This window comes from Melozone crissalis, unplaced genomic scaffold (assembly GCF_028551555.1).
Source record: "Melozone crissalis strain CALT ecotype California unplaced genomic scaffold, PUWL_Pcris_2 ptg000106l_1, whole genome shotgun sequence".
NCBI classification, from domain to species: domain Eukaryota; kingdom Metazoa; phylum Chordata; class Aves; order Passeriformes; family Passerellidae; genus Melozone; species Melozone crissalis.
In genome coordinates, this window is record NW_026535883.1 from 3,500,897 (window position 1) to 3,526,147 (window position 25,251).

Genomic DNA, 25,251 nt, shown 5'->3' on the forward strand with positions numbered 1-25,251 from the left:
GTCGAGTTTTCAACAGTTACTACTAACATGAGATGGAAAAGCCCAACAGAAGAAAATCAGCTTTTACCTAAAAGTATTTTTTCTAATCACTTTTATAAGTGAGAGCTCCCATAACTGCAATTAAAAGAAAGAAAATATATTCATGTAAGTAACGAAATAGGATTATAAAATTGGTAAGGAAATGCAGAACCAGAACAGATACCAAACTCGCTTTTCAAATGACTTACAATCACTGATATATGAAACAAAAAATCAGAACATAGTATTTTAAATATAAAAATTACTTGCATTATAAGTATTTCAAGCTTTGTAAAACAAAATTTATATTGTGTCTAGTATCCTATCACTAACACCTTACAGAGCTGTCTAACATCACCTTCTATATCAAATAAAATTAAGGCATTCCAAAATCTTATTTACTTATTTAATGTGCATTGATATAAATTAACTTTTTTCAGTTTTGACCACAGGCATCTCTCAGTCTGAGCTAAATCACCCCCCTCCATTTACAATTAGTGCTGAGAAACATCTTGTTTAGAAGGATATGCAGATCTGAATACAGATGCTCTCCGTATTCAGATCTCTTCTCCTACATGCCTGCATTTGGCAAGATGAAATCCAAACTCCTTTTTCTAGAAAATCTAAACTTCTTTATTTTAACCACATGAAACTCCACAATTTATTTGGTTATAGATGTTATTTGAACCCTGTTAACCCTATGAAGTTGAGCTTGCTGAAAAAAAGAGTGGCTAATCATGAACACTTTCCTCAAATGATACATTATTACTGTTTTCCTTTAAATATCAAGCCAGTTGTCAGCAAATCAGAATGTTAATGGAAACTGGAATTGCAGTTCCTGTTTTTTCAGTCACTGACAGAGGGCAGGTTTAGTTTAGGCATTAGACAGAAATCCTTCCCTGGGAGGTTGGTGAGGCCCTGGCACAGGTTGCTCAGAGAAGCTGTGGCTGTCCCATCCCTGGAAATGTTCAAGGCCAGGTTGGATGGGCCTTGGAGCAATCTGGGATGGGGGAAGGTGTCCCTGCCCATGGCAGGGGGGGTGGAATGAGATGGTCTTTAAGGTCCCTTCAAACCCAAACCATTACATTACTCTGTAATTCTAGACTTTACAAACAGCCCTTCCAGCTTGCTGCACCTTAAAGACAGGACTTCCTCATATGGAAACAAGACTGCACTGATCTATTTTTACAAATAGGAGGAATTCAGGTCCCAAAGTATGAACTGCTCTGAATTTATACTCCTTACAAACTGGAAAGTGAACTGTTCAGAAAAGCAAACACCTTTCATTCATATGTAAGATGACAAAATCCTTAAATTTATAAAATCTGAGGCTATAACAAGGATTCAGAGAACCATCCTTGTGACTTGCTTAGACCCCAACACCACAGTATATTCAAGTTAAGGCACTGGACTGCATCCTCTGCAAGTGCATCCCACAATACTCACTAGATCTCAAATACTGCTGTATTTATAAACATATGTAAGATTTAAATGAGCTGGAGCATGAGGTGCCCTCCTACACCAGGAGACATCTGGTACAGCCACAGCCACCTGAGTCCCTGCTGGGTGACAGCAGCCGGGTGGCCCTGCAGCCTGGTCCAGTTTGGGACACTCCTCTCTGCACCAGCTGGGGATGTGTCTTGGGCCTTTGCAGGACAAATAACACCTTAAAATCCCATTCTCAGCATTCTCCTCTGCCAGTCCTAGCACTGGCATTAGTAAAGGGAAAAAATTAACCTGGCATTGCAGCAGAGAAAAGCAATGTTCAGATGGAATCAATAATAATAATAGTGATAGCAATAGTAATATGGAGACATTATTTTTTTTTTTTTTAACATTTTCTGGGAAGGGTACACACATTTCATTAACAAGCACTCTGCCCAGAAAAGTGCACAACTAAGTGTTAAAGCCTTTTAGTTTGGCTTAGAAAGAAGCGACAAGCAGATAACCAAATTGGTCCTGAAATACTTAATCCTGGAAATTGTATCTCAAAAAATAACCTTGAAGCCATAAAATAACTGTTTACCAGGGCTTGCTCCACTTTGTTATGAACACTTTGAGTCGGTGCTAAATTAAGAAAGCGCCTCAACAAGGCACAGTCCATAAGATACGTTATCGGGTTTTAGGGCAAAAACAGGCATATCTTGCCACCAGGAACAACAACCTCATATGAAACCCTCTCAGAAAAACATGTCTCCAGCTTTTAGTTTTGTAAAGGCTTGTTTTCCTATAAAACACTCTCAGAAAAAAACATTTATGGCTTTTAGTTTTGTAAAGGCTGCTTTCTGACTGACCTTTTCTGAAGCACAAACTCCTGCAGAAAGGCCAACTAAACTCCTCACTGCCTTTGGATCACTGATATTGAAATCATGGTATATTTTGTGCTGCCTCTACAGAATCTACTTCATAAACATGAATGACATCCAGGACACTCCAGTGACTTGAAAAGTAGAATATGACAGCAAATTCAGCCTCTTGCACATCGGTTTGAATTTCAGGCTTCATAAAAACCTACAGTTCTGGAAGGGGAGGATCATCTTTAGTACATTTTGAGACCAGATGATGACAGACTGGCTGAGCTTCTGGAGAAGTCCTATCAACACTTTGGAGGCTGGCAACACAGCCACTGGGACCAATTAGGTTAATTAAAACTACATGGCATGCAGGCTCCATGTGCAATTCCTTACATGGTTAGAAGGGAGACAAATATGCCACAGCTTGATTTTGACTATAATGGGTACATCCATAAAGCCTTTGGAATGCAGGTCTTGAATCCGGGGAATGGTGAGAGACAGAAAACCTGAATTTACACAATCCCTAAATAGGCACCCAACAGCACTGTGAATCTCAGACTCTCTGGAACTGGAAGGCCCCTCTAGAGATTGTCTAATCCCACCTGAGCAGGTTGCTGAGGGATGTGTCCATTCAGACAAATGGCCAAACAATGCCACAGTAACTGCCAGAATAAAACACACAAAACTATGCAATCCTGTCTCCCTTATATACCAAAAAAATACCATACATAGAATTTCCTACATAGATAAATTATTCAAGGAGGGGTGTGTGTGTGTGTGAAAGAGGTCTCTATTAATTCACTCCCATCATTGCCACACATTTGCTTTATACTTTATGCACATTTTTGTGATCATTAAAGGCTTCCATCAAAGGAGACATAGAGTCTGAGGTTCAGCAACATCATTGACAACTGGTCTATCCACCTCAAATTATGGGAAATTTTGCAAATCACAGAATCACAGAATCATTTAGGTTGGAAAAATCCTTCTAGTTTTATGATTTCTAGGGATCTCAGGGCAAAAGAGATATGGAGGTACTGGAATGGGTTCAGCAGAGGGTGACAAAGATGATGGAGGGACTGGAGCATCTCCCTGATGAGGAAAGGCCGAGGGAGCTGGGGCTGTTCAGCCTGGAGAGGAGGCACAGCTGAGAGGGGCCCTCAGCCCTGGGTGTCCCTGTGTGCAGGGAGGGGCAGAGCAGGGCCCAGGCTCTGCTCCAGGGCCCAGCAATGGCACCAGAGCCACGGGCAGGGACTGAGCCCAGCAAGTTCCACCTGGACAGGAGGCAGAACTTCTTTCCTGTGCAGTGACTGAGCACTGAACAGAGACCAGAGAGGCTGTGGGGTCTCCTCAGTGGGGATACTCCAGACCTATCTGGACACAATCCCATGCCATATGTGCCATGTGCTCTGGGTAATTCTGCTTGATCAGGGAGGAGGGACCAGATGATCCACTGGGCTCCCTCCAACCTGAACCATTCTGAGATTCTGTGATTCCTAAAGCAGGCATGGTCACTATGCTACCTTTAAAAATCAGGTGCTTGAATTTCTCCTCCTCTGCTACTACGAATCCATTCCAGCATGATGACAAAATGAGGTTTAAAGAGAGACATTGTCTTGATACTGCTCCTTGTACAGAAATTCCTATGATTTGTATAGAAACATAGCACACAATTGCTGATGTTGCAACTGAATGTTGTTCATATCTGCACTTTAGATCCACCTCCTCAATTTCTGTATGTGCCTGCTGTCAGGATTTGGATTTTTTATCACAGTAAAAATGAATGTATGTGCTCAGTTTATTCAGCATTTACATCTATTAATAAAATAATAATGTATATTAGAAAATAATACTGAGCCAAATGTTCATGTAGTCTCTTCCATGTGCCAAAACTCGTGTGGGCATGTGCACAAAGAATGTACATACTCAGAGAGACATTAACATCTTGTAATGCAATATGTTTCTGTTATGCACACTCCAGACTTCCTAACAGCTGCATATTTTAATATACATAAACTCATACTTGAAAAATAATAAAATGTATTAGTTTTCCACATTAGGCATTTATGACCTAATTTAGGAGAGTATTACATCTTTGTAACTTTTAAAAGACCCATTTTGATAAAACATCCCCATAAACAGACTGAGAAAATCGGGGTAACAAGCATCTGTTGCTGCATTGTTTTCTTAATGGGGTAATAAACTAATAACACATTTTTATAACTTTTCACAAGAATATAAAGTATTAAAATTTAAACTGATATTGAAAAATGTTCTCATGGTCCATTTTATTTTATTTTTCCACTATGTAAAGTTACAGTACTTACCAGATTAATATTAATATATCTTAATTATGTTGACAAAATGGAAATTTGCCAAAGACATTCAAAGAATGGAAATAACTTGTTATTTCCACTACTCTAATTAAGGTGGTGTATTTAGCCCATTTTATTCATAATATAGGAGTAATATGAATATTTATAAGAATGTATAGAGATGCCACATACAGAAATAATGACCCGAACTTTTGGAGGGTTCTAAAAAAGGGCAACTCCATTGGCTTTCTAAAGCTAATGTGATTTTTTCTTTCTAATCTACCTGTTTTAATAATTAATTACCAAAACTTTACTTCTAAAAACAAATGTCAAAAATTATAAAATTAATATCTACTTTCCAAAACCTTATGTTACGTTGTTGGTATGTTTATTTTTCCTTTTAGAAAAAAGATCTGACTATGCTGTGTAACACAAAACTAATGAAAAGATATTGAAAATTGTAACTCTGAAGTGAAATTGCTATATTTAGGAAGGCAAATTTCAATTTATTTCCTTTGAAACTATTAATGTGAACATCAGGAATTCAAACCAAATAAGCCGCTGACCTTCGTTCAAAGTGGATTTTCACATTTACAGTTTACCAAAGCACCAGCAAAGGATGATTCATAGCTCCTAGGGATGGAAAGGACCATCTAACCTCACTGTGCTCATAACACAGCCCACACAATTTTCTTGAATTGGCTCTCCAGAACCAATAGCTGTGGTTGAACTTAAGCATGGCTTTTACAGAAACATCTCCTCTTGATTTTAAATTTTCCAGTCATGGATAATCTGTCACAATCATTGGCTAAGTTATTTCAGCACTTAGTTATGTTGTTATAAATATATATGCCTTATTTCTAGCTTGAATTTGTCTTGCTTAAATGTCAAGCTGCACTAGAAGAACTCCTCACACACATCATCCTGTCAAGGTAGAGAAAAAGGCACTTCCACAGCATGGTCCATTTGACCCCTCTTAAACAGCTACCTTAGGAAGAGATAAATTACAGCCCAGAAACGCTTGTTCCTCTCAATTGACTATAAAGGAAATCAGAGAATCATGGAGTGGTTTGTATTGGAAGGGACCTTAAAAACCATCTCATTCCAACCTCTGCCACTGGCAGGGACACCTTCTGCTATCCCAATTTGCTCCAAGCCCTGTCCAAGCTGGCCTTGAACAATCCCAGGGATGGGGCAGCCACAGCTTTTCTGGGTAACCTGTCTAGTTGTGCTCACAGGTGTTTGTCACTGTGCTCAGATACAAATATCTGTATCTTTCCAGAGGAATCCCACCCTGCATATCCACAAAGGTTTGCATGGAAGGACTGAAAAACCCTAAGACATTACATTTTTTTTTATGGGTCCTTAATGACTGGCTACACAACACATTCTCCAGTTTGATGCACTCTTGTCTCTGCGTTGGTATTTTCTAGTGTTTTACCCAATTGTTGAGGTTCTCACTAAAACACAAGCACACATTCTAGCTGTGCTTGCCCCAGGATAGCAGAAAACTCTTCTATTTCCTATTCCCCTTCCTGCCCACCCAAGGACTGCCCGAGGACTGCCTGAGCCCCTTCAGCTGCAGCATTGGATTGGCCCCATTGCATTCAAGTGACTCCCCAAGACTCCAGGACACTGTCTTAAAATCCCTACTTTGCAAGATGCAGCCCCAGAGACTGTAAACGTTGCCCACTTGCTTAATTTGCAGATGAAATACTTAACATCTGGCTCCTCTGGAACGAAAAGAACTTGCTTACACTTCATTTATCAAATGGTAACTCAGTAACTCTTTGTCACTACCTTGTCCTCTTCATTGTTTTACAATCCTCAATTAACTTCACTCCAAAAATATTGGACAAGGAAACTAGACTCTGAGTAAACTATTTTTGGAGAAATGGCAAATTGAAGAGTTTGCAATGTAAATTTTCCAAACCTGCAAGACTCACTATGAAAGCAGAGCTCCAGCCACTCTGCCTATACCATAAAATAAAGCAGCATAGGGGATTTCTCAGAGCAACCAGCAAAGCCTCATTCATAGAATCTTGGAGTTATTTAGGCTGGAAAAGACCTCTGAGATCATCGTGCCCAACCATTAACCCAGCACTCACCAATGAACCATGTCCCCAAGTGCCACATCCACACATTTATTCAACACTTCCAGGGATGGTGATTCCACCACTACCCTGAGCAGCCTTGACCACCCTTCAGCAAAAGAATTTTTCCAATGTTCAACCTCAGCCTCCCCTGGTGTACTTTGAGGCCATTTCCTTTTGTCCTGTCACTTGCTACCTTGGAGAAGGCCCCAACCTCCACCTGGCCACAAACTCCTTTCAGGGAATTTTAGAGTGGGGTGTCCCCCTTTATTGCCTTTCCATTGGTGTTACAAAGGCAGCCTCAGTTAAAACGGTGGCAGGCAGAACTTCCCAGTATCAAGGGCTTTTCTTGGGATTTATGTCAGTAAGTACTAAAGGCAAACAGTTGCTGCTGACTTCAGGCAGCGGAATGGTGCCACATCACTTTAACGTAAAATATTACTTTTTTTTTTGAAAAAGGCATTAGTAGAAAATTTTAACCCATAATTTCATGAAAATAAACTTTATGAAGCTGGGAATGAATTCTTTCCATGAAAAAATAAGAAATATAAGGGTTTGCTTCAGCAACCTAAAAGGAAATTGTTCTTTGATGAATTGGGAAGTATGCAATAAATTAGGGGAAGCAAATAATACTCTGCATTGTAACCTTTGCTTGCAGACATGGCTGTAGGTGTTCCTTACCCCAAAGTACAACCGATAAAGGTTTCAGGCCAAATAACTCAGGACTAGGTAGATTTTTATGTCCCTCTGAGAGCTCTCATGTCAAGCTGCCAGCTCAGGCTGAATGTGGATAAAACTGGAATTTCTCATCTCCCACCTAGTCCAAATCTTCCATTTCTGTTCATCAATAACCCCGTGTACCCCACCATCATCAAGGTGTAACATGGGTTTTATCTCTGAGATTGAGTACTCTGTTCACTCTGGGATTTCAGCAGCATTTTGTATTTTTATTCCCTAATAACAATCCTAGTGGCACATAACAGCCCTCCTTACCCTCCGTCCAGATTCCAATCTGCAGAAGTCGCAGAAACACTGAGGAATCTAGCTTCAAAAAACATTTTCTTGTTTGTATCAAGTCATCTGAATCCTGCCAAGCTCATTTCTCCCACCCATCACTTTGATTTTCCTCTCAGCCACATGCGTCAGAAGCTGCTTTCCATTTCCCCTCGTGACACATCCTCCTCCTGTGCAGCAGCACATCTCCCATCAAATGTCACATTCCAACCTGGATCACCTCACTTGCCACTCTTTGCTGTGCACACACCAAACATTCATGCCAGCACATCTGCAGCATCTTTTTGGTAGGAAAAATCCAACAGCAGATGAACCTCATCACCCACTGTCACTTCATTCTTAAATCTCTTCTGTGCTGTGACTCGTACAGGAAAAAATCTCTTACTGACTGGATAATTTATATACTGAGACCACTTCCTCACCAGCTGAACAACACTATCTCCTTTCACTCTTCTGTTTATCTTATCAAATCTTATAATTTGTCATGTCTCTATATTGCAAAATCTATTGAGCCATCATTACCTTCTGTTCTGCATTCATGTAAGATGAATAATACAGAAATACAGATGAATCCTGGATCTTGCCTCATGTTCTTACAGTGAAAAGCATTACTAATGAGATTGTTTTCCCCCATTTTTAAAGATAAATGACAGTGTACTTCTGTTATGGAAGTTGAGACTCCAGAAAAAAAATCCCATTTTAAAGAAACGGTATCACACACCTTTAAAAAACTACAATAAACACAGTATTCTTTTATGTATTTCAGATTTAGCATTCAAAATGTCTCATTACTTCAGATGATTTAGAACTGACTATAAAATTGTCTCAAAATTAGTCTTGCTTGATCACATGAAAGGCTTTCAACATATTCTAAAGAGCCATAATTAGTAGCTTTTTATCTATTTGTTGACTTACTTAATTTCTCTCTTTTGTACCTAGCTAACTATTTTTATCATCTAAATATGACTGTAATAAATTATGGACAAAGATGGGCCTCATCTACCCCATGGGATATAAAATCCCAAGCTTCCTAACGTGGCAACAAGCATATACCTTCCTTCTGTACCATCTGCTCCTTTAAAAAAAAAAAAACCTCCATGCACAATGGTGGATTGTTTTAACTTTCTTGTTAACAGATGCAGAAACAGCTGAATGCTTTTTCTCAGAAGCACTTAATCCACACCCCAAACCTCCACTATATCTTCTGAGGGTAATTTAAGCATCATATCTAAACACCAATTAGAACTAGAGTTTTCTTGATGGTAAATGTTAATAACCTGTCCTTCTTGCAAGGAAAAAAAATACCCAAACCCCAAACCCTTCACCACTGACAAAATTACCTCATGAAATTACTGTTTCTCACTTCCAGGCCATTTGCATTGCAATAATTCTGCACGGAGACTGCTTGCTTCCAGCAGTTTTAGCACCTTCTGCAGTAAAACTAACACATGTGGATCTCTGGAGAGTCTTATTTTTTTCCTGTTTTCCCAATTCTTTGCCATCAAAAATGACAATCCTGTCAGCACATCAACACATTTTAAGACTGACCTGTGCCAGTACACAACCTGGAATATTGCATTAGTACAATTCCTCCTCAACCTTTCCCCCATCAGCCAGTGTTAGGACCCTATGCAAATATTTATTATGTGATTTTTCTTCTTATTTTTATTGGGTTTTTTCCCTTATTATTTCTCACTGTTACTTATTCTTATTTTTCTCCTAGCATTATTGGAATTTAAATTACGTGAAATTAGAGGCATATAATTCTTAGGCAGCTCCTGCCTGTGGAATGCATTCCAAATTAGTAAAACAGAACTAGATGTGTTTTAATCACTCAGGTACGTTCCAGATTCCATGGTCATTCTGCAACTGAGGCCTGAAGGAAACCACTTATTTCATACATGTTCTCAGGGCTTTGCAGAAAAGCTCAGGGTCTTTATGAAAGCCCAATATCTTATATTTTCATCCATGTGCATATTCAGTGTCATAAATACCTCCAGAGACAGAAAATTCTCTTATCAAGGCAAAATCCCTTCTCATATCCCCTCTCCTGAGACTGTCATGGAGGAAAGGGTGTAACTTCTACCAATAAGCAGCTAAAGAATTTAATTGCTGTGAAGGGAACTGAATTATCCAGAGGGATATAACTGGGAGGAAGAGGTTTGGCTTAAAAGCAAGAAAACCATCTTGGTTGTGCAATTTTGTCACTGTAAAACAGCAGATACAAGAGATGTACCAGAAAGCCCTGGTTGAAGCTTAATCCTAAACTGGAAACCACAGTCACAAATATAAGTACAGCAGCACACAGCACTAAAACATGACTGGTACTTGTTTTGCTGTTTTCATTTTCTGAAGTCTGATATCACTTTCTAGAATTTTCCTTCATTTTGTGATTTTTTTTTCTTAGCTCTGCTAACTCCAAAATATTGACAAGTGCTATATCTTAAGTTTAAAGTCTTTATCTTCCAAAACTTCCCAGTGAGCAAATATTACAAGGTGAGAAAAGAATCTAATCTTAATTTCATCCCATTTAATGTCCTACAAGTATCTCCTTTTCTCCTATGCACAATAAATTAAAAAAACAAAACAAAAACCAAAACTGAAATAATAGATGAATCAAAACTTACATTACTAATACCAGAAGCCTCAATTTAGCCCATGCTTTCGTCAGACTGTAGGTATAGTAAAAAATTAAGCAGATGACTGCTTTGCTGAATTGAGGTTTACACAACCTGGAAGCTAAAGTCAGAAAGCTGGAATAATACAAAACCTCAGGGAAGAAACACAAAAACCCCAAAATAAAATTAATAAAATGTGTTTGGTTGCCTCAAGGCTGGTGTTTTCACTTGATTTTCCTAGAGAAATATTTCCAAGCAGCACCAAGCGTGCAGCCAGGCTCCCTGAAATGGGTCTGGTTTGGAGAAAGTAAACTAAAGTATAAGTTAAGTGTTAAAGAGATTTTCTAGCAATCAAATCAGTGTTGCCTTCAGATGCCTGGAGATGTATCAGAAGGATGAGGGGACGATGAGCACCTTTGCCCCAGGGCATGCAGAGGACAGGGGACAGAAATGAGGGGCAATCAAACATTATTTGTACTGCTGCACATTCAGTAACTTCTTTTGTTGTTAGTGGTATCAAAGATTTAAATGAGAAGTGACACCTCACTGAGTGGGACATGATAAATGGAGTGAAACGAAGCACAAAATCCCAGCTTTTATTCAAGAATCTTTTGTCTTTTCTTGTGCCAAGCTGAACAAGTAATTGAGTTTGAGTACTATTGTAGTACTTAAGGAGCAAGAGTAGGCAACTAAAATGGAAAATAACAGATGATAAGAGTTATAAAAAATATTTCCACTTGGTTTTGGTGCTCCCATATTATTATCTGCCCCTTTCCAGATTTACTCTGCTATTCTAGAGGTTCTACATTCTTTATTTGCAAAGTGACAAGTCAGGGATGCCAGAGATGTCCATGGGTAAGATCTTCTATCATGGAATCTCAGAATCCCAGAATGGTTTGTGTTAGAAGGGACCTTTGAGAACATCTGGTTCCATCCCCACAGGCAGGATGAGCAGCCACCAGACCAGTTTGTTTCAAGCCCCATCCAGCCTGTCCTTCTATCCAAGCTCAATACAACAGGACACATCTGTCAAGCATCAGTCGTACGAGCAGCACCTAAAATGAAGATCCTGCTCACGAGAAATTACATTTCATGCAATTTTTCTCCAACTGTAGGTTAATTCCAAGTCAAACAGCCTTATTACGTGATCCTAAAGTTCTCATAAAGTTACATCCAGACAGCTCACATCCTGTGCTACAGAGCTGCTGAATCACAGCTGCTGCATCTCAGTCTGAGCTGGCTCAGAGCAGCACTGAGAGTGAACTGACAGCTACGAGCAGCTCCAGCTCATAAAGCACTTCAAATCTTTCAAGGAGAAAAATGTGAATGAATGCTCACATTCAAGGGAAATCTGAAAGAACTGTATAAGATACAACTGCAACTGATCTTGCATTATGTAATGGTATAAGTACATGATATAGTCTATTATCTAACAAAATCACAAAAGCATGAATCTTGCAGGGAGCTGCGCTGTAATTCTGTGCAAAGACAAGTAAAAAAATACACATCCCTTTTAAGATTCTTCCATTTTGTTCTTAGGATTCCTCAACAACCAAGTTTCTATTTAGTAACTTTTAACTATTTAGTAAATTTCTTTTAGTAACCAGAATATACCTGCTGCATAGATGCAATGCCTATGTCTTTACAAAAATTAATGCAAATTATTGAAGAAGGACATATTTATTTTTGTAAATAAATATCCTGGAGCACTAAATTACGTAACCTTTTTGTCCCAGTCTCTGCTCTAGAATTATAGTTCTCACCTTACCCTTGAAATTCATATTTATTACACGTTAGATTGCCTTGAGCAGAGCACCAGAAGTCAGATTCTCATCCATATAAAGTTTTTTAAGCCTCTCAGGAGGCACATAAGAACATAAACTTTTGGAAAGTAACATATTCTTACCCTCAGATTCTTTTACATCAGTACAACTGTGCTTGAAATGCTAGTATGTATTTGAATCTGGCCATACAGTTAGAAAAAAAATTTAAAAATAAGGTTAATGAGAGTAGGAGTTTCTTTGGTTTATATGACAGATTCAGGTGATTGAAAACCTTATAGTTCACTTATCTTCTCACTAACAGAGCTAGCTATTTGTTTGACAAATCAGATTTTTTTTAAGCATTAGATATGAAAAAATGATAAAATTTTGCAGTGTGAGCTCCTATGTTGAGCAAGACATTGTTCAGCACTTCCAGCACAGCAGGTCTGAACAGGCAGTGACACAATTTACACAACCCTCTGTGTGGTTGTACAAACTGCATTAGCAAAGTCACTCCATGCCAGTGTCTCCTGCCTCAACAGAACCACATCTATGCTGCCTGAAAGCCTCACGTGCTGCTTGCAACAATTCATGCACTGTGTTGTGTAGTAGGACACTGATGTATGTGCTATCCAAGAATTTTAAATATCCCCACAGGATATCAAATACTATCCAGACCATTTGTAAATACTTTCCTAGTGCTCTGTAGAAAGGGAGTCAGTTCTTTTCAAATCTACTTCAATGACATTTTTGTCTTATCTAAAAATCTATGTTCCTGTTCAATAAAATCATCTGGGCAACTTACTGCTTCATCAGTCCTGTGAGCTTGTGCCCTCATTAATAAATTCTGTTGGAGCGTTAAGATTACCCCCAGTAGGGACAGCTGGGAAACTGCAATATAAAGTCAAGCAGCACATTTAATGACCAATGAACTTCTGGAAACTTACTCTAAAATGATACATCATTGTGTCAGACACTCTTAAGCATTATGCAGCTTGGTCTCCCTCTTTAGAAACATGAAACCCCCTGAAACTGCTACCACAAATTGGGAACCTTTTAAATTATTGCCAAGCCACCTGCTTTTCTCCAAGAAACTTCATAAAACTCTCCGAATTAGTAATGTCATTAAGTAAAGCTTACAGAACTGTTGTTATTCTGAAGGAGTATTAGCTGTTTAGCTTAAGGAAACCAACAGGGATTTTTATAATGGAAAGAACTGTCATATATATTATATAATCTATTCCAAATGAAATGCTTTAATATATTCTTGAATATGATATTCTTTAACATTTTAATCTTTCTAGGAGAAAACCCTATTAAACATATTATCAGGGTTAAATTTATCTAATGAAGAAGTTCAGCTCAGGAGAGAAGATGCGAAAGATTCTCCATCAGTTTATAGGTCTTCAGATGGTATTAAAAGCCATATAAATCAAATGTCCCATTTTACATTTCTGAACAGCACTGGAAGAAATAGTGCTGGAACCAAAGAGGGAGCCCCGTTTCCCTGTTCCTTCTCTTTTTTGAATGGCCCTACAGAGAGCAGGCAAGCATGGATTATAGGAATGCCTTCTATTGAGGAGTCAGCCAAAACTGTGCCATCTCATCTTGGAGCAATTTATCCAATAAGATGATTTAGAGGACAGTTCAGTGGCACCATTTTTGGAGGCAAAAGCAGAAGGGAAGGAATATAAATCAAAGGTGACTGGCAGGTAAAGGATATATGCAGCAATCAGCCAAACCATGTGCACACTGGCACAAATTCAACAAGATCATTTATAAAAATTTTAAGTCAGGAGTACACAAAAGGGGGTCTGGTGCTAACTAAATCCACAGATAGATTACACGCCACTGAAATAAACACTTCCAGATGCTGGCATACAAAAACCTTTTACAGAAAGAAATGTTTTCTTTCATAAATCTGAAAGGAGGAACCTTGGGATGGGGGTTGGTAGAGAAGGGAACCAAGATTTCCAAACTGAGATTTGGCTTCCTACTGATTTTATAGAGTAATAACTCATCTTTTTCAAACACAAAGTGTTAACACTGTAGAATTACAAATAACTGCAGACAACAGCTTGAAGTATAGACAAAGACATCATAAATATGTAACTGTTTAATGAAATAAAATGCCCTTTTTTTGCTTTCAAAATGAGAAGAAAGCATGAAAATGTCAATGTGACTCTTTCTATATCAGAAACTGAATGTGTAACAGAAGGGAAAGTTTTCAAATGCCTTTTGACATAAATACATACATTTCATTTTTGAGAAGTGATTAAGAATGAAATCCTGACTTCTTCAAAAGCAGTATCAATTGATTCAGAACATCAATATGGGCAGTCTATATTTTACAGGACCCTAAGTATCAGAGATATTTTATTTGGTTTCCATGTAACTAATTTCTTTCGGAAACAGCATTCAAAACTTTTTATCATTCAAGTGCTTTAGAAAAATTCAGCTGTACTGTATACACACCGTGTCTATTGAAGCAATTATTGAGGATTATATTCCAGAATTTCTTCTCACTACTACTTTGATCTGAAACATGCAAAAAGAAATTTCTTTCAGTTAAGAGGACTAAGTTGGAGACCAAATCCTCTGGGTGACAATTGCAGGTTGTGGAGCCTCCTTCTCTGGAGATACTCAGAAGCCTCATGGACAGGAGCCTGTGCCCTGGGCTCTGAGGGACCCAGCCTGAGCAGGGAGCTTGGACCAGAGGACCTCCAGTGCTCCCTTCCAATTGACCCATTCTGTGATTCAGTGAATGTAAAGCTGAATTCTTCTTGAAGCACCTTTTAAAGCACCTAAACCATACTTGCTTTCCAAAATGTCCTCTTAGACAAATATCATATTGCCACATTATCCTTTGTATTTTAAAAGCTTCCCTCTCTTCTTTCTACTCCCTGAATCTGCTGGTTTAATCTCTCATAAACTTTGCCAGGTCATCAGCTGCTATTCCAGAGATTTAGTTTTTAGGAGAAATTAATAGAGTTAAAACCGTCTTTATTATATTGAAATTATTAAAGATCCGTGATGAACTTCAATGTTTTTCACTACAGAAATTGATTCAAGCATTTGCACAAAAGCTGAGCTCAATCAGTACCAATAAAAAGCACTTTTAAAACATCAGAAGTAAAAGACCTTGACTAAATGTATAATTTGACTGTGAAACTATGATTACCATGTACATGTACCCTACTGAAGTCCACATGGGATACTTGCATTTATTATTTAAGAATCCCTAAGAGTATGGGCAGGGCTCTGTAAGGCCCAAATAATTCAAGTCTCTGCCAAATCACATTCTCTGCTATTACATGCTCTTCATGCAGGGAATGTCACAAGCAATATTATAAACACAGGTTTGTAAATACTCATTTTTTTATGCTGCATAGGCAATTTTATGAGACTGAAATATTCAACAAGAGAAGGTTTAGACTAGCAAGCCTTTTCATACTGAAATGCCTGGGAGGCTGAAGAAACATTCTCCCCAAAACATAAATACCCAAGGAAATGTTGGTTATACCCCTGTTAATTCAATACACCCCATTTACACATGTACAAGCTGCTGAATAATGGCCATGGTCTGCCATGAGCCTGTGCAGGATTACAATTCACATTTGTGAACTCATTTTCTCTTAACTAAACATCTGAAGCACTTCATTTCAGAGTTGGCATAAACTAAAGACAAAGAATCTGCTTTGGAAACATTTCCTTGTTCCTTTTGCCTGTGGTCTTCCACTATTGTAGCAGACCACTATGCTTTTCATTTCAGAGTAAAGGATCTCAGCTGTCCTTTTTGCTGGAGCTGCTCTCTTTGCTACAGCTGTTCTTGTGGTCACAAGCACTGCTTACAGGCGGTTCATGCTCCACTCACAGCTGCTCCTATCAAGACTCCAGGTAAGCACTGTGTGCTGTTCACAGAATAAATACTCTTTAAAGAATTATTTTTTTGCTACCCCAACTGTCTGAAATACAATCAAACTAAGTAACTTAAAATAATTTCTCTAGAGACATTATGCTTGTGTTCATGCCACCTAATATTTTTGTGAACACCTTGGCAAAATAAATACTATTATTTGGAAGACTATTGGGATTATTCCTACAGGCCCAGTTAAGGCTGGACATCATTTCACTATGCACTTCCTTAACTTAAATGTGCATAGAAATACACACAGGTCCAGCACATGGAATTGCATTATTGCATATGATGGAGAGTTCCATACTTCCCACTCCTATATTGCAAAATTACATGGTGCTATTGCTTAATATTTCTCTGATTTTCGCAAGTCTAGACCATGCTTTAAAGTAGGTAACACTGAGCACCACCCAGTACTGTTTGTAGAAAATATTTAGATAAAACACATGTCTAAATTACCTTAGACATGATACAATGCAGAAGGATCCAGAGTACACTTGCTGCTTTCCATTGTGGCTTGCACTTGGAGACAGAACCTAAATGCTCTAATTATGTTAGTCATTCTGACATAACTATCAAGGTCAAAATAAATGCAAAGGGATCATTTTCACTGGTTTAATGTTAGTTTTCATTTACCATATGATTATAAAACTTTCAAAGTGTTGTTTCCATCCAAACCAACATTCATCAAATGTTGCTAAAGAATAAATTGTATAGCTAACTCTTCTTCCAAAACAAACTCCTTAGGAACACTTATCACCAAATTAGATGGAAGAGAGTGACAATCATGATGAAACAGCAAAACAGGGAAAGATGTAAAAAAAAGTCACTGTTTGTGCTCTACAAATACATAATTATTATCTTAAGAAAACGGAAGTATATGTACTTTTTTAAAAACAAAACATTCTCCTATATTTTCTTCTTACAGAAATTAAATCTAAATTCTATGTTTGGGGCTGAGCTATTCACTAGCTGGAAAAAGCATGAAGCTTTTTCACTCCTCAACTGTCTTTTTTAAAAAGTGGCTTTCCATAAGAACTGCTAGGAAGCAACTGGCAGCTCTCTTTCCACATCATCCATCCTTGTGTAGGACAACACAACTGTTAAATTGCATTTTTCCTATTAGAAACCCATCCCCTGGTAGTTTGGGTTCAGTTATGAACTTTCTGAGTGCAGCAGCCCCTTGACAACTGCCAGTCTCTTGGTTATTGCACTGATTCATAAAAATATCCCTTCTAGCTGCTTCAAAGAGTCCAGGCAGGGTTTAGATCCTTCTGATACAATTTTCCCCTCAGACACTGCAGAGAGCAGCTCAGACTTCTAGTATTTTACCAAGGTTTTGCACTGCCTACATGGGCTCTGTCACACAGACCCTGCTGCTGAGATCTGAGGAAATGGCCACACCTGATTACATAAAAATCTGCATCACTTCTGTTAATTCATTTCCTCAGGTTTGGTTACACACACACCACCAGATGTGGCCATCATTAAATTGCATTTGTGCTGGAAATCTGCATTAATGCAGATTGCAGAGGGTACTCAGTGCTCCATCCACATTTGTGCCAAATTAAGACCCAGGGTTTCTGTTTGCTGCATGGACAATTGTCATTGCCAGGTCTCTCCCCAAAACTCCAATGAGGGCACTCACAGGGGAAAGGACCTAAATGCAGACTCTGCAATACCTCTCAAAATACTTTTCCTGAGCCTTTTCATTAAAAGCAGAATCACGTTACAGCTCTACAACATCTGTAGGCATCCAGAAGCTGACCCAAGATTCCCTCTTATTCTTGGCTTGTTCAGAGGGAACAAGATCTGCTCCTCTCATCAACCACGTTGACTGTAGGTAATGTTAACAAATTAAATTATTCAGTTGCACTGTTAGGGAAGTTCACAAGAGTGGAGGACATAAAAAAAAACCCCAACACAAACCAGGGTATTTTATTATACCTTGTGGTTGAAGAAAAAATTTGAACTTTGGTTAATAATTGACCAAAGCACTTTTAGTGAGGGTCAGGGAGGGAAGATTCACCTTTCTGCAGCTGTTTATGTGAGTGCTTTACTTTTTAAAAATAAAGTTAAATACATTCTCTGCTTTCAGAAGCTATTGCCATATTCTTAACTACCACTACTACTTTTTAGCAAACTTCTGCTAAAGACATTTTTCTGTTTTGGACTGGAAATTCTATCCAACACTTTACGTTATATTAATCTAGCATTTCTGTGTGGCAAAAGAAAAAGGCAATGTTACATAAAGACAATTCATTGCAATTGTGTATTGACCATCATTAATAAATCAAACTTTCACTGCCATCTATAAACCACTGATTAGTTTTGGCACTAGGAAAATTATAACTAATAACATTATAGCTTTTCTCTTCTCTTGTTCCTTGCTTCTGAAATCCCACTATTTCCTTTATACTTATGGCCTTCATATACTTCTTCATTGCTTTTATGTAAATTAATTAATCCAAATTCAGAATAAATTTCCTTTCCTAAAATCTCTCAGAAATTGGACAATTTCATCCTGATTTTTAGAAGCTGAATTCCTGTTTGGTGGATTTTGTTTGTTTTTTTCTATAACTGTTTCTTTGACATTTACTATTTTCTAAATGCAGATATTCTGAGGTAAGCAGGATAAAAGCCAAACAGAACTGCAGATGAGAAGAAAATTACCCCAATTTATGACATTGGAGATGGACTGCTTTTGCATTTTCATCAGCTGAGAATAAAGAATTTATTTGGCTGCTCTGAACAATGAATTTGCAATTTGCATAGAAAAAATGATGGCAAAACCTCAGAACCCATCAGTGTTTTACCACAAGATCAGGTCTATTACATTTCAGTGGAGGTTCAAAGTTGTCTAAAAAAACCCATTCTCTTCTTTCCCCAACCGTAAATGTGTCACTTGAGAGTTCAGCATCCAATTGGAGCAGTATCTGACACCAAACTAATTTTAGAATATAAAGTGCTCTTCACCATATTGGAATACATATAATTTAAAATAACTGTAAACCTAAACTTTGGAAAAACAGAAAATTCAAGCACTAACAAAAAAGCATAATTTGTAATTGAAAGAAAATAATATTTGAAAGGAAAAAAACCTTTTTTTTTGTCTTTCCAAAAAGAGACAGAAATTACTAAGTTTTATATCCCAAGAGAATTATGCCACTTTTATAAAGAAAATTACAGTCACCACAAATTGCTCTCAACAATTCCAAAGCTTCTTCATTTGACCACTTGAAAATCAGAGTTCTTTAAGATTATAAATATAACTTTTTATAACTCTGTTATTACGTACTGTGAATGGGGAAAGGGGGCCAATCTTGTGGCCGTAGCGCCGAATGGCCTCTCTGATGTGGCTGGGCTGGATGGCATCACTTTGAGCCTCCATCCCACAGGCTGCAGTGCTCTGCAACAGAAAAACACATAAATTGTTACTAAATCAAAAACACACAACAGACCTACAGTGCATAAAGTATGAAAATAAACCTTTATAAAATGGACCAATTTTTTTTTTTTTTCCTGAGGATACACATCATTGGTGCCACACACTACATCAGAGAAAAAAAAGCTATTAACAAATTAAAGAGGACTTTTACATGAACTTTGCTTAAGAGACCCAAAGAACACCATGTTAGTCCTTTTAAATCTTTCACCTAGTGCTGCTCTGTGTTGCAATTGCAAAGAGCAGAAAATGTTCAAACTAAAATGAAAGGGTCATATAAGTCATACTTCAATAACCACAGAAACTATTTTTAAAACATTTCAGGCTCTTATTATGATGTCAAGGGGTGGGGAAAATATTGAACAAGCACCTGAAGTGGAAAGAAATCTGACACCAAAATAACCATTGAAGAGTATCAACCTGAAATTTGAAGCTGAAACATGTGACATAAGGGTGTTAGAAGGATACAAAAATTTTTTAATTGCCTCAAAGTGACTTTATTGATTATGGACTCTCAATATGTAAAAATAAGAATTCACTGCTATTGGCAGATTGTACAATAATTTTCCTGGGATTTTAGAAGAAAAAGTTACTCTTTTCTCCTTGCTAGACAACTTGAAATATTGATTTAGGCTCCACCTAGACACAGCTGCTTGCCAGAATTCAGATGATTTATCTAATGATGGCTGCTTGTCAATAAATGACTGAAAATTGTATTAGTGAGTGCACTGAGAATGACAAAAACTTTAATTATACACTGAAGTTTAATGTACACACATCCATGGCCCCCTCATACATTCACATCATATCCTAATGCTCTCAGACTTGGGATGTTTTTTACAAAATGTTTTATTTTCAAGAGTGCTGAGTCCACTGGAGCCTGTGAGTACACACAGAATTATTCCTTATACGATGGCAGATTTTTCTCCTGCTGATTGACATCCATAAAGGGAATATGAAACTCAAATCTTTTCTGATGGACTGGACCTTCATGCTAAAAATAGTATTTTTCACCAAGTTAACTTGTTTGCCACATTTATATCCAGTAAATACCTAAGTAAATTGAGTAACTCATGAGAATATTTAATTAAAACTGTGCACTTTTTGGAATATAATTATTTTCAAAGGCATTTAGTCAAGCACTAAGAACTTAAAATAAACTCTCAGCATCAATAAAATATAATGCATCAAAAGCTACACCTCCAGCAACATTTCTGTTCCTAGGAATCATAATGAAAATAAGCCACAGGAACAAAACATAATAAAATATAACCAAAAAAAGGAAGAGGAAAAAGCAGACTCACTAAAAGCTTTCCAGGACTCACTAAACACTGTATAATAAGGCCAGGAGGAAGCTGAACACTTCAGGACTCTCCACAGCATTGATGACACCAGAAGGAGAAAATACATTTTTTCCACCTTATCACTGTAAAAATCACCAGTTTTACCCTGAAAATGAGTATTTTTTAATAAAACACTTGATAAAATCCCAAGTTATTTCACTGCTTTTCAGCAAAATGAGCACTGCCATCACATTTCTTCAAAACATCCCCAAGTGACCAGCACAAGTTTTTCTCTACAGTTTATTTAATCACGTTGATTTCTCTTGTGAGTTTTAGGTACATATATCCCTCTCAATACACCAAGACTCTGCAACAGCAGACAAGAATTGTAACACATATTGCATACTCTGAATATGAGACATCTCTGTTTTATACAAAGCTAACAAATATTTAGCTTGAATGCAAACAACTGGTATAAAAAAAAGGCAAGTCAGGCGAAATTGTTAAAAGCAAGGTTGGCAGTTACCTCAGGCTGCTGGGATCAGGAAGATCACAAGCACCTCTTTGCCTATTTTTCTTGTATTTTGACCCTTAAAACCTGTGCTTGCTGCCCCTGTCAGAGAAGGGGATGATCATTTGGGGTGGTGACAATTGCTGTGCCTGTAGAGGAGCAGGTTATCTTAGAAGCAGCAGATGTCACCTTGACAAAATTCAGTTTGCAGACATTATTAGGAAAATTTAGCATAATTCTGATAGAAAAGAAAACACCAATCCACACATTTGGCCCTACAATAACAATGGCCATTAATATGTGATATAGGTTTAAATTAATATTTAAGACAACACACATTATTTACTGTGAGGATGGTGAGGCCCTGGCAGAGGTTTCCCAAAGAAGCTGTGGATATCCATCCCTGGAAGTGTTCAAGGCCAGGCTGGATGGGGCTTGGAGCAACCAGGTCTTGTGGAAGGTGTCCCTGCCCATAGCACGGGGTGGGAACTGGATCATCTTTAAGGTCCCTTCCAACCCAAACATTCTTTGATTCTGTGATGATTTCCTGAGAATGTTTGGGTTTTTTTGTATTTTTTATTTTTTCCCCCCCAGGATTGTGCACCAAATACCTTTTTTCTTTTCCTTTGTTTGGATTTGGTGGAGTCCTGTCCAATTCCACCGTTCCCCAAGGCTCCTGAGGGGGTTTTCCCAAGGTGTTGCTGCCCTGTTGATGCTGGCGGGGTGGGTGTAGGGGGTGGTGTGTTCTCAGGGGAGTCAAGACTGGTCTTCACACTCGCAGACTGCCCTAAGAGGTGGGGCTGTAAAAGCAAAATGTCAAATAGCCACAATATAAGCAAATCACAAATAAACCCCACCCCATCTATTTCCTTCTCAGATTCCCTGTTGAAAGAGATGCAATACAGAATTTGTTTTTTTCATTCTAGAAGTTACTATGATATCTGTGTAATATCAATGCGTGCAACATAGTACTTAATGCATTTGCCAATTTTGAAAAATTTAATCTCCAAATCTGCAACAGAGCCTTGAACACAGAGAGAAGAAATTTTCACCCAAGAGAAAGGATTTTTATTTGATTATAAAGGCACTGCTGAGAATTTAACATTTAGAATTACAATTTAATATCTTTCCATTTAAATCCATAACTTCGAAGTTCATAAACTCCATAACAGAAGCCTGTACCAATATCACATCCAATAATGACAGCTTTAGAAGAAACTACATTTACAAGCAAAACATAAAATGCATTAATATGTGAAAAAGCAAGTTTACCTCCGTAGAGTTGTGGTACTGTATGAAGGTGGCAGATATGGCATGACTGAATGGGTCACCAGCTTTGGGAGTCATGTCCTGTTTAACCAAAAGGGCCAAGTCCACCAGCTGGAGGGGTAAAACAGGTGGGGTTACTGACATGGTACTAAAATGACATTATAACAATGGGAGAGTGAGGGTTGTGGGTTGAAGCAGAATATTCTCAGTGTTTCTCAGATGAAAATAAAGTTATTCACATATTTCAGCCTAAAGAGCCTTTCTCTTCCACTTCTGTAAATATATGGAGCAATCTATCTACCCAAGAGGGCTCGGCTTGGCACTAAGGTAACATTTTGTTTTCCAGGAAATCCTTCTTTCTACTCCAGTTGTGCAATGGGATTGAATGAGCCTCAGTGCACTGCCAAAGGTCACATAGCAAAGTGTGTGGTTTCAGTTTGGACTTGAAAAAGGTTCGTGCTGGACTCCCCTCTCTCCTGCAGCCATTATAAAACATTTCTGTTTGTGCATGAGATGGATGAACACAGCACAGCACACATCTGTCACACAGCAAATTGAAAGACAGCCTGGATTTTTGAGCTGGTCTCATGGAAAGTGTCCCTGCCCATAGCTGGGGGCTGGAACTGGATGAGCCTTAAGGTCCCTTCCAACGCAAACCACCCCATGACTCCATGAATCCAGCGAGCTTGGAGAGCTGAAGGAGTAACTGTATTCCTGAAGGGCCTGACAACCCAGACCCTGAATCTGAAGTACCTCCAAGAGTAATTAATTCATTTTCACTAGAGTTCCATCAGTCCCTTACCTGGGCCACAGTCTCATATGCTAAATATGCCAAAATCTCCATTGCAACTGCATTTGGCTTTATTTCCATACTGCTACAGTCCAGCCAGTCACGGAACTTGGATGCTTTCTTTGCTGTCAAAAGTCAAAACCATAGGGGAAAAAGAAAAGTTAATGATAGATAGGCTAAAATAATCCATTTTTTAGGTTCACAGAAATACTGCAAAACTCTAGCAATTAGCGTGAATGTGATTTGATTGGCCAAAGAAGGAATTCTCAAAATGGAACCAGTGGGGAAAGACTGCTATTTCATACATTTTGGAGACCCATAAGCACATGGAATAAAGAGAAAAAAACAAGATAATTGATCACACAGGAGATTTCAGAACAAGGAAGGGTCAACCTCAGAGAAGCATGGACCAGACAAACTTGCTTTAGAATATATTACTGTAAAATAAATGAAATTATTGCATCACATCTTTGATGAATTAAAAAACACCTAGAAGAAATCAACACAAATGTGAGTCCAGATAAAATTGACATAATTGTATTAAATATAGCAAAGACACATGAAGGACAGAAGAACTTGGAAGTCCTGGTGTTAACTTTACAGGGCTGAGATGCTCACGAGTGAGCCAAAATTATTTGTACAAGCGTGTTTTGCAAGTGTGCTTCGGATACACATAAATAAGGATAGATGTAAAATTAACATTCATACAAGAACTTCACACTGGTAATGGGTGAGATTGATTCAGAAAAAGGGCAGCAAAATATATGGGATACTGAAATTTAGTATTTGCTTGGAGAGTAAGAGGAAGGAAAAAAGAAGATGATCTTGCTTAGGTCAGTGGTGGACAGGATGATCATAGAAATGTGTGGACATAAAGGAGCTACTGAGACAGAGATCTTAATGAGGGCTGTTTGTGACACAGGACAACCAAAACAAAGTAAATACAAGGTGGAAAAATCATCTGCAAGAACAGGAAACAACTCTTTGAAAAAGAATTTTCAATCAGGACTAAAAAGCTACAGACAAGTCAGGTGTTAAACAGAAAAAAGGTCAATGGAAGGCTACATTGCATCACTAAAGAAAGAAAAAAAACCAAACAAACAAAAATAAAAAGGAAGAAACATGAGAAGTGTGAAGGTGATAAAATGATCAAAAAATGTTCCCTAGAATTTAAGTTTGCAATTCTATAGTACTTGATCCTTTGAGGGACCTTTTCTTTTGCCTGTCTTTAAAACTGCAGAAATATCTGGAGCTGTGATTATTTATATATATATATTTAGAACAGGTTTCTTGAAGTCCCTTCCAGGTTCATTCTCTTGTGACAGAGTTTTTATGGGCTTGTATTACAGCAATACATTTTGTTAAATGTAGTAATACAATCAATTTTTACCGAAATAAACAAGTAAAAAAAGCCTTTGGACAAATATTCTCCATGGCCTTCAGTATGTTCTGTCTAATTGAGCTCATTTTGTGGAATTGAATTTGTGCCCATGTCTCTCTTGGTACTATTTTCTAACCACTGTAATTCTCTTTTTCTTTAATGACATTAAATGTCAGTGAAAAAGAACCATATAGACATGGTCATTGAAAAACACTGTGAAAATAACACTGAGATATTTTTATAGATCACAATCTCTTGGTCAGCAACATTCTATTTTATTTTGAAAATTTAAGATTTTTATTTGTTTTGTCTCCAGATGGCAATTTTGGGGTTTTAAAAATGACTTTATCACAAACCTCTCATTTCCTGAAGTCACTCTAATCTGAAGTATCATTTATTTAATGGTTCACAGATGTGTGATGCCAAATTATAACTAAACATAAAAAACATACTGAATTAGAAAAAGAAATGCTTACAAAACATGTTTTCCTATGTTTGCTGATGTTTGCTGATGGAGAACAGTATCTCAAATGCGTCATTT

The 25,251-nt window shown here is 37.8% G+C and overlaps 1 protein-coding gene across 2 annotated transcripts in view; it reads right to left on the reverse strand.

Moving 5' to 3' along the window:
• Nucleotides 1-25,251, reverse strand: part of SUPT3H (SPT3 homolog, SAGA and STAGA complex component) — a 252,426-nt gene that overhangs the window by 28,848 nt on the left and 198,327 nt on the right. For both annotated transcript variants that reach the window (XM_054291782.1, XM_054291783.1), the window contains 4 exons: nucleotides 23,342-23,454; nucleotides 22,543-22,650; nucleotides 21,882-22,070; nucleotides 19,330-19,440 (listed from right to left, as the gene is read on the reverse strand). In XM_054291782.1, coding sequence (XP_054147757.1) covers nucleotides 19,330-19,440; nucleotides 21,882-22,070; nucleotides 22,543-22,650; nucleotides 23,342-23,454 — 521 coding nt within the window. The remainder of the gene's footprint in view (nucleotides 1-19,329; nucleotides 19,441-21,881; nucleotides 22,071-22,542; nucleotides 22,651-23,341; nucleotides 23,455-25,251) is intronic.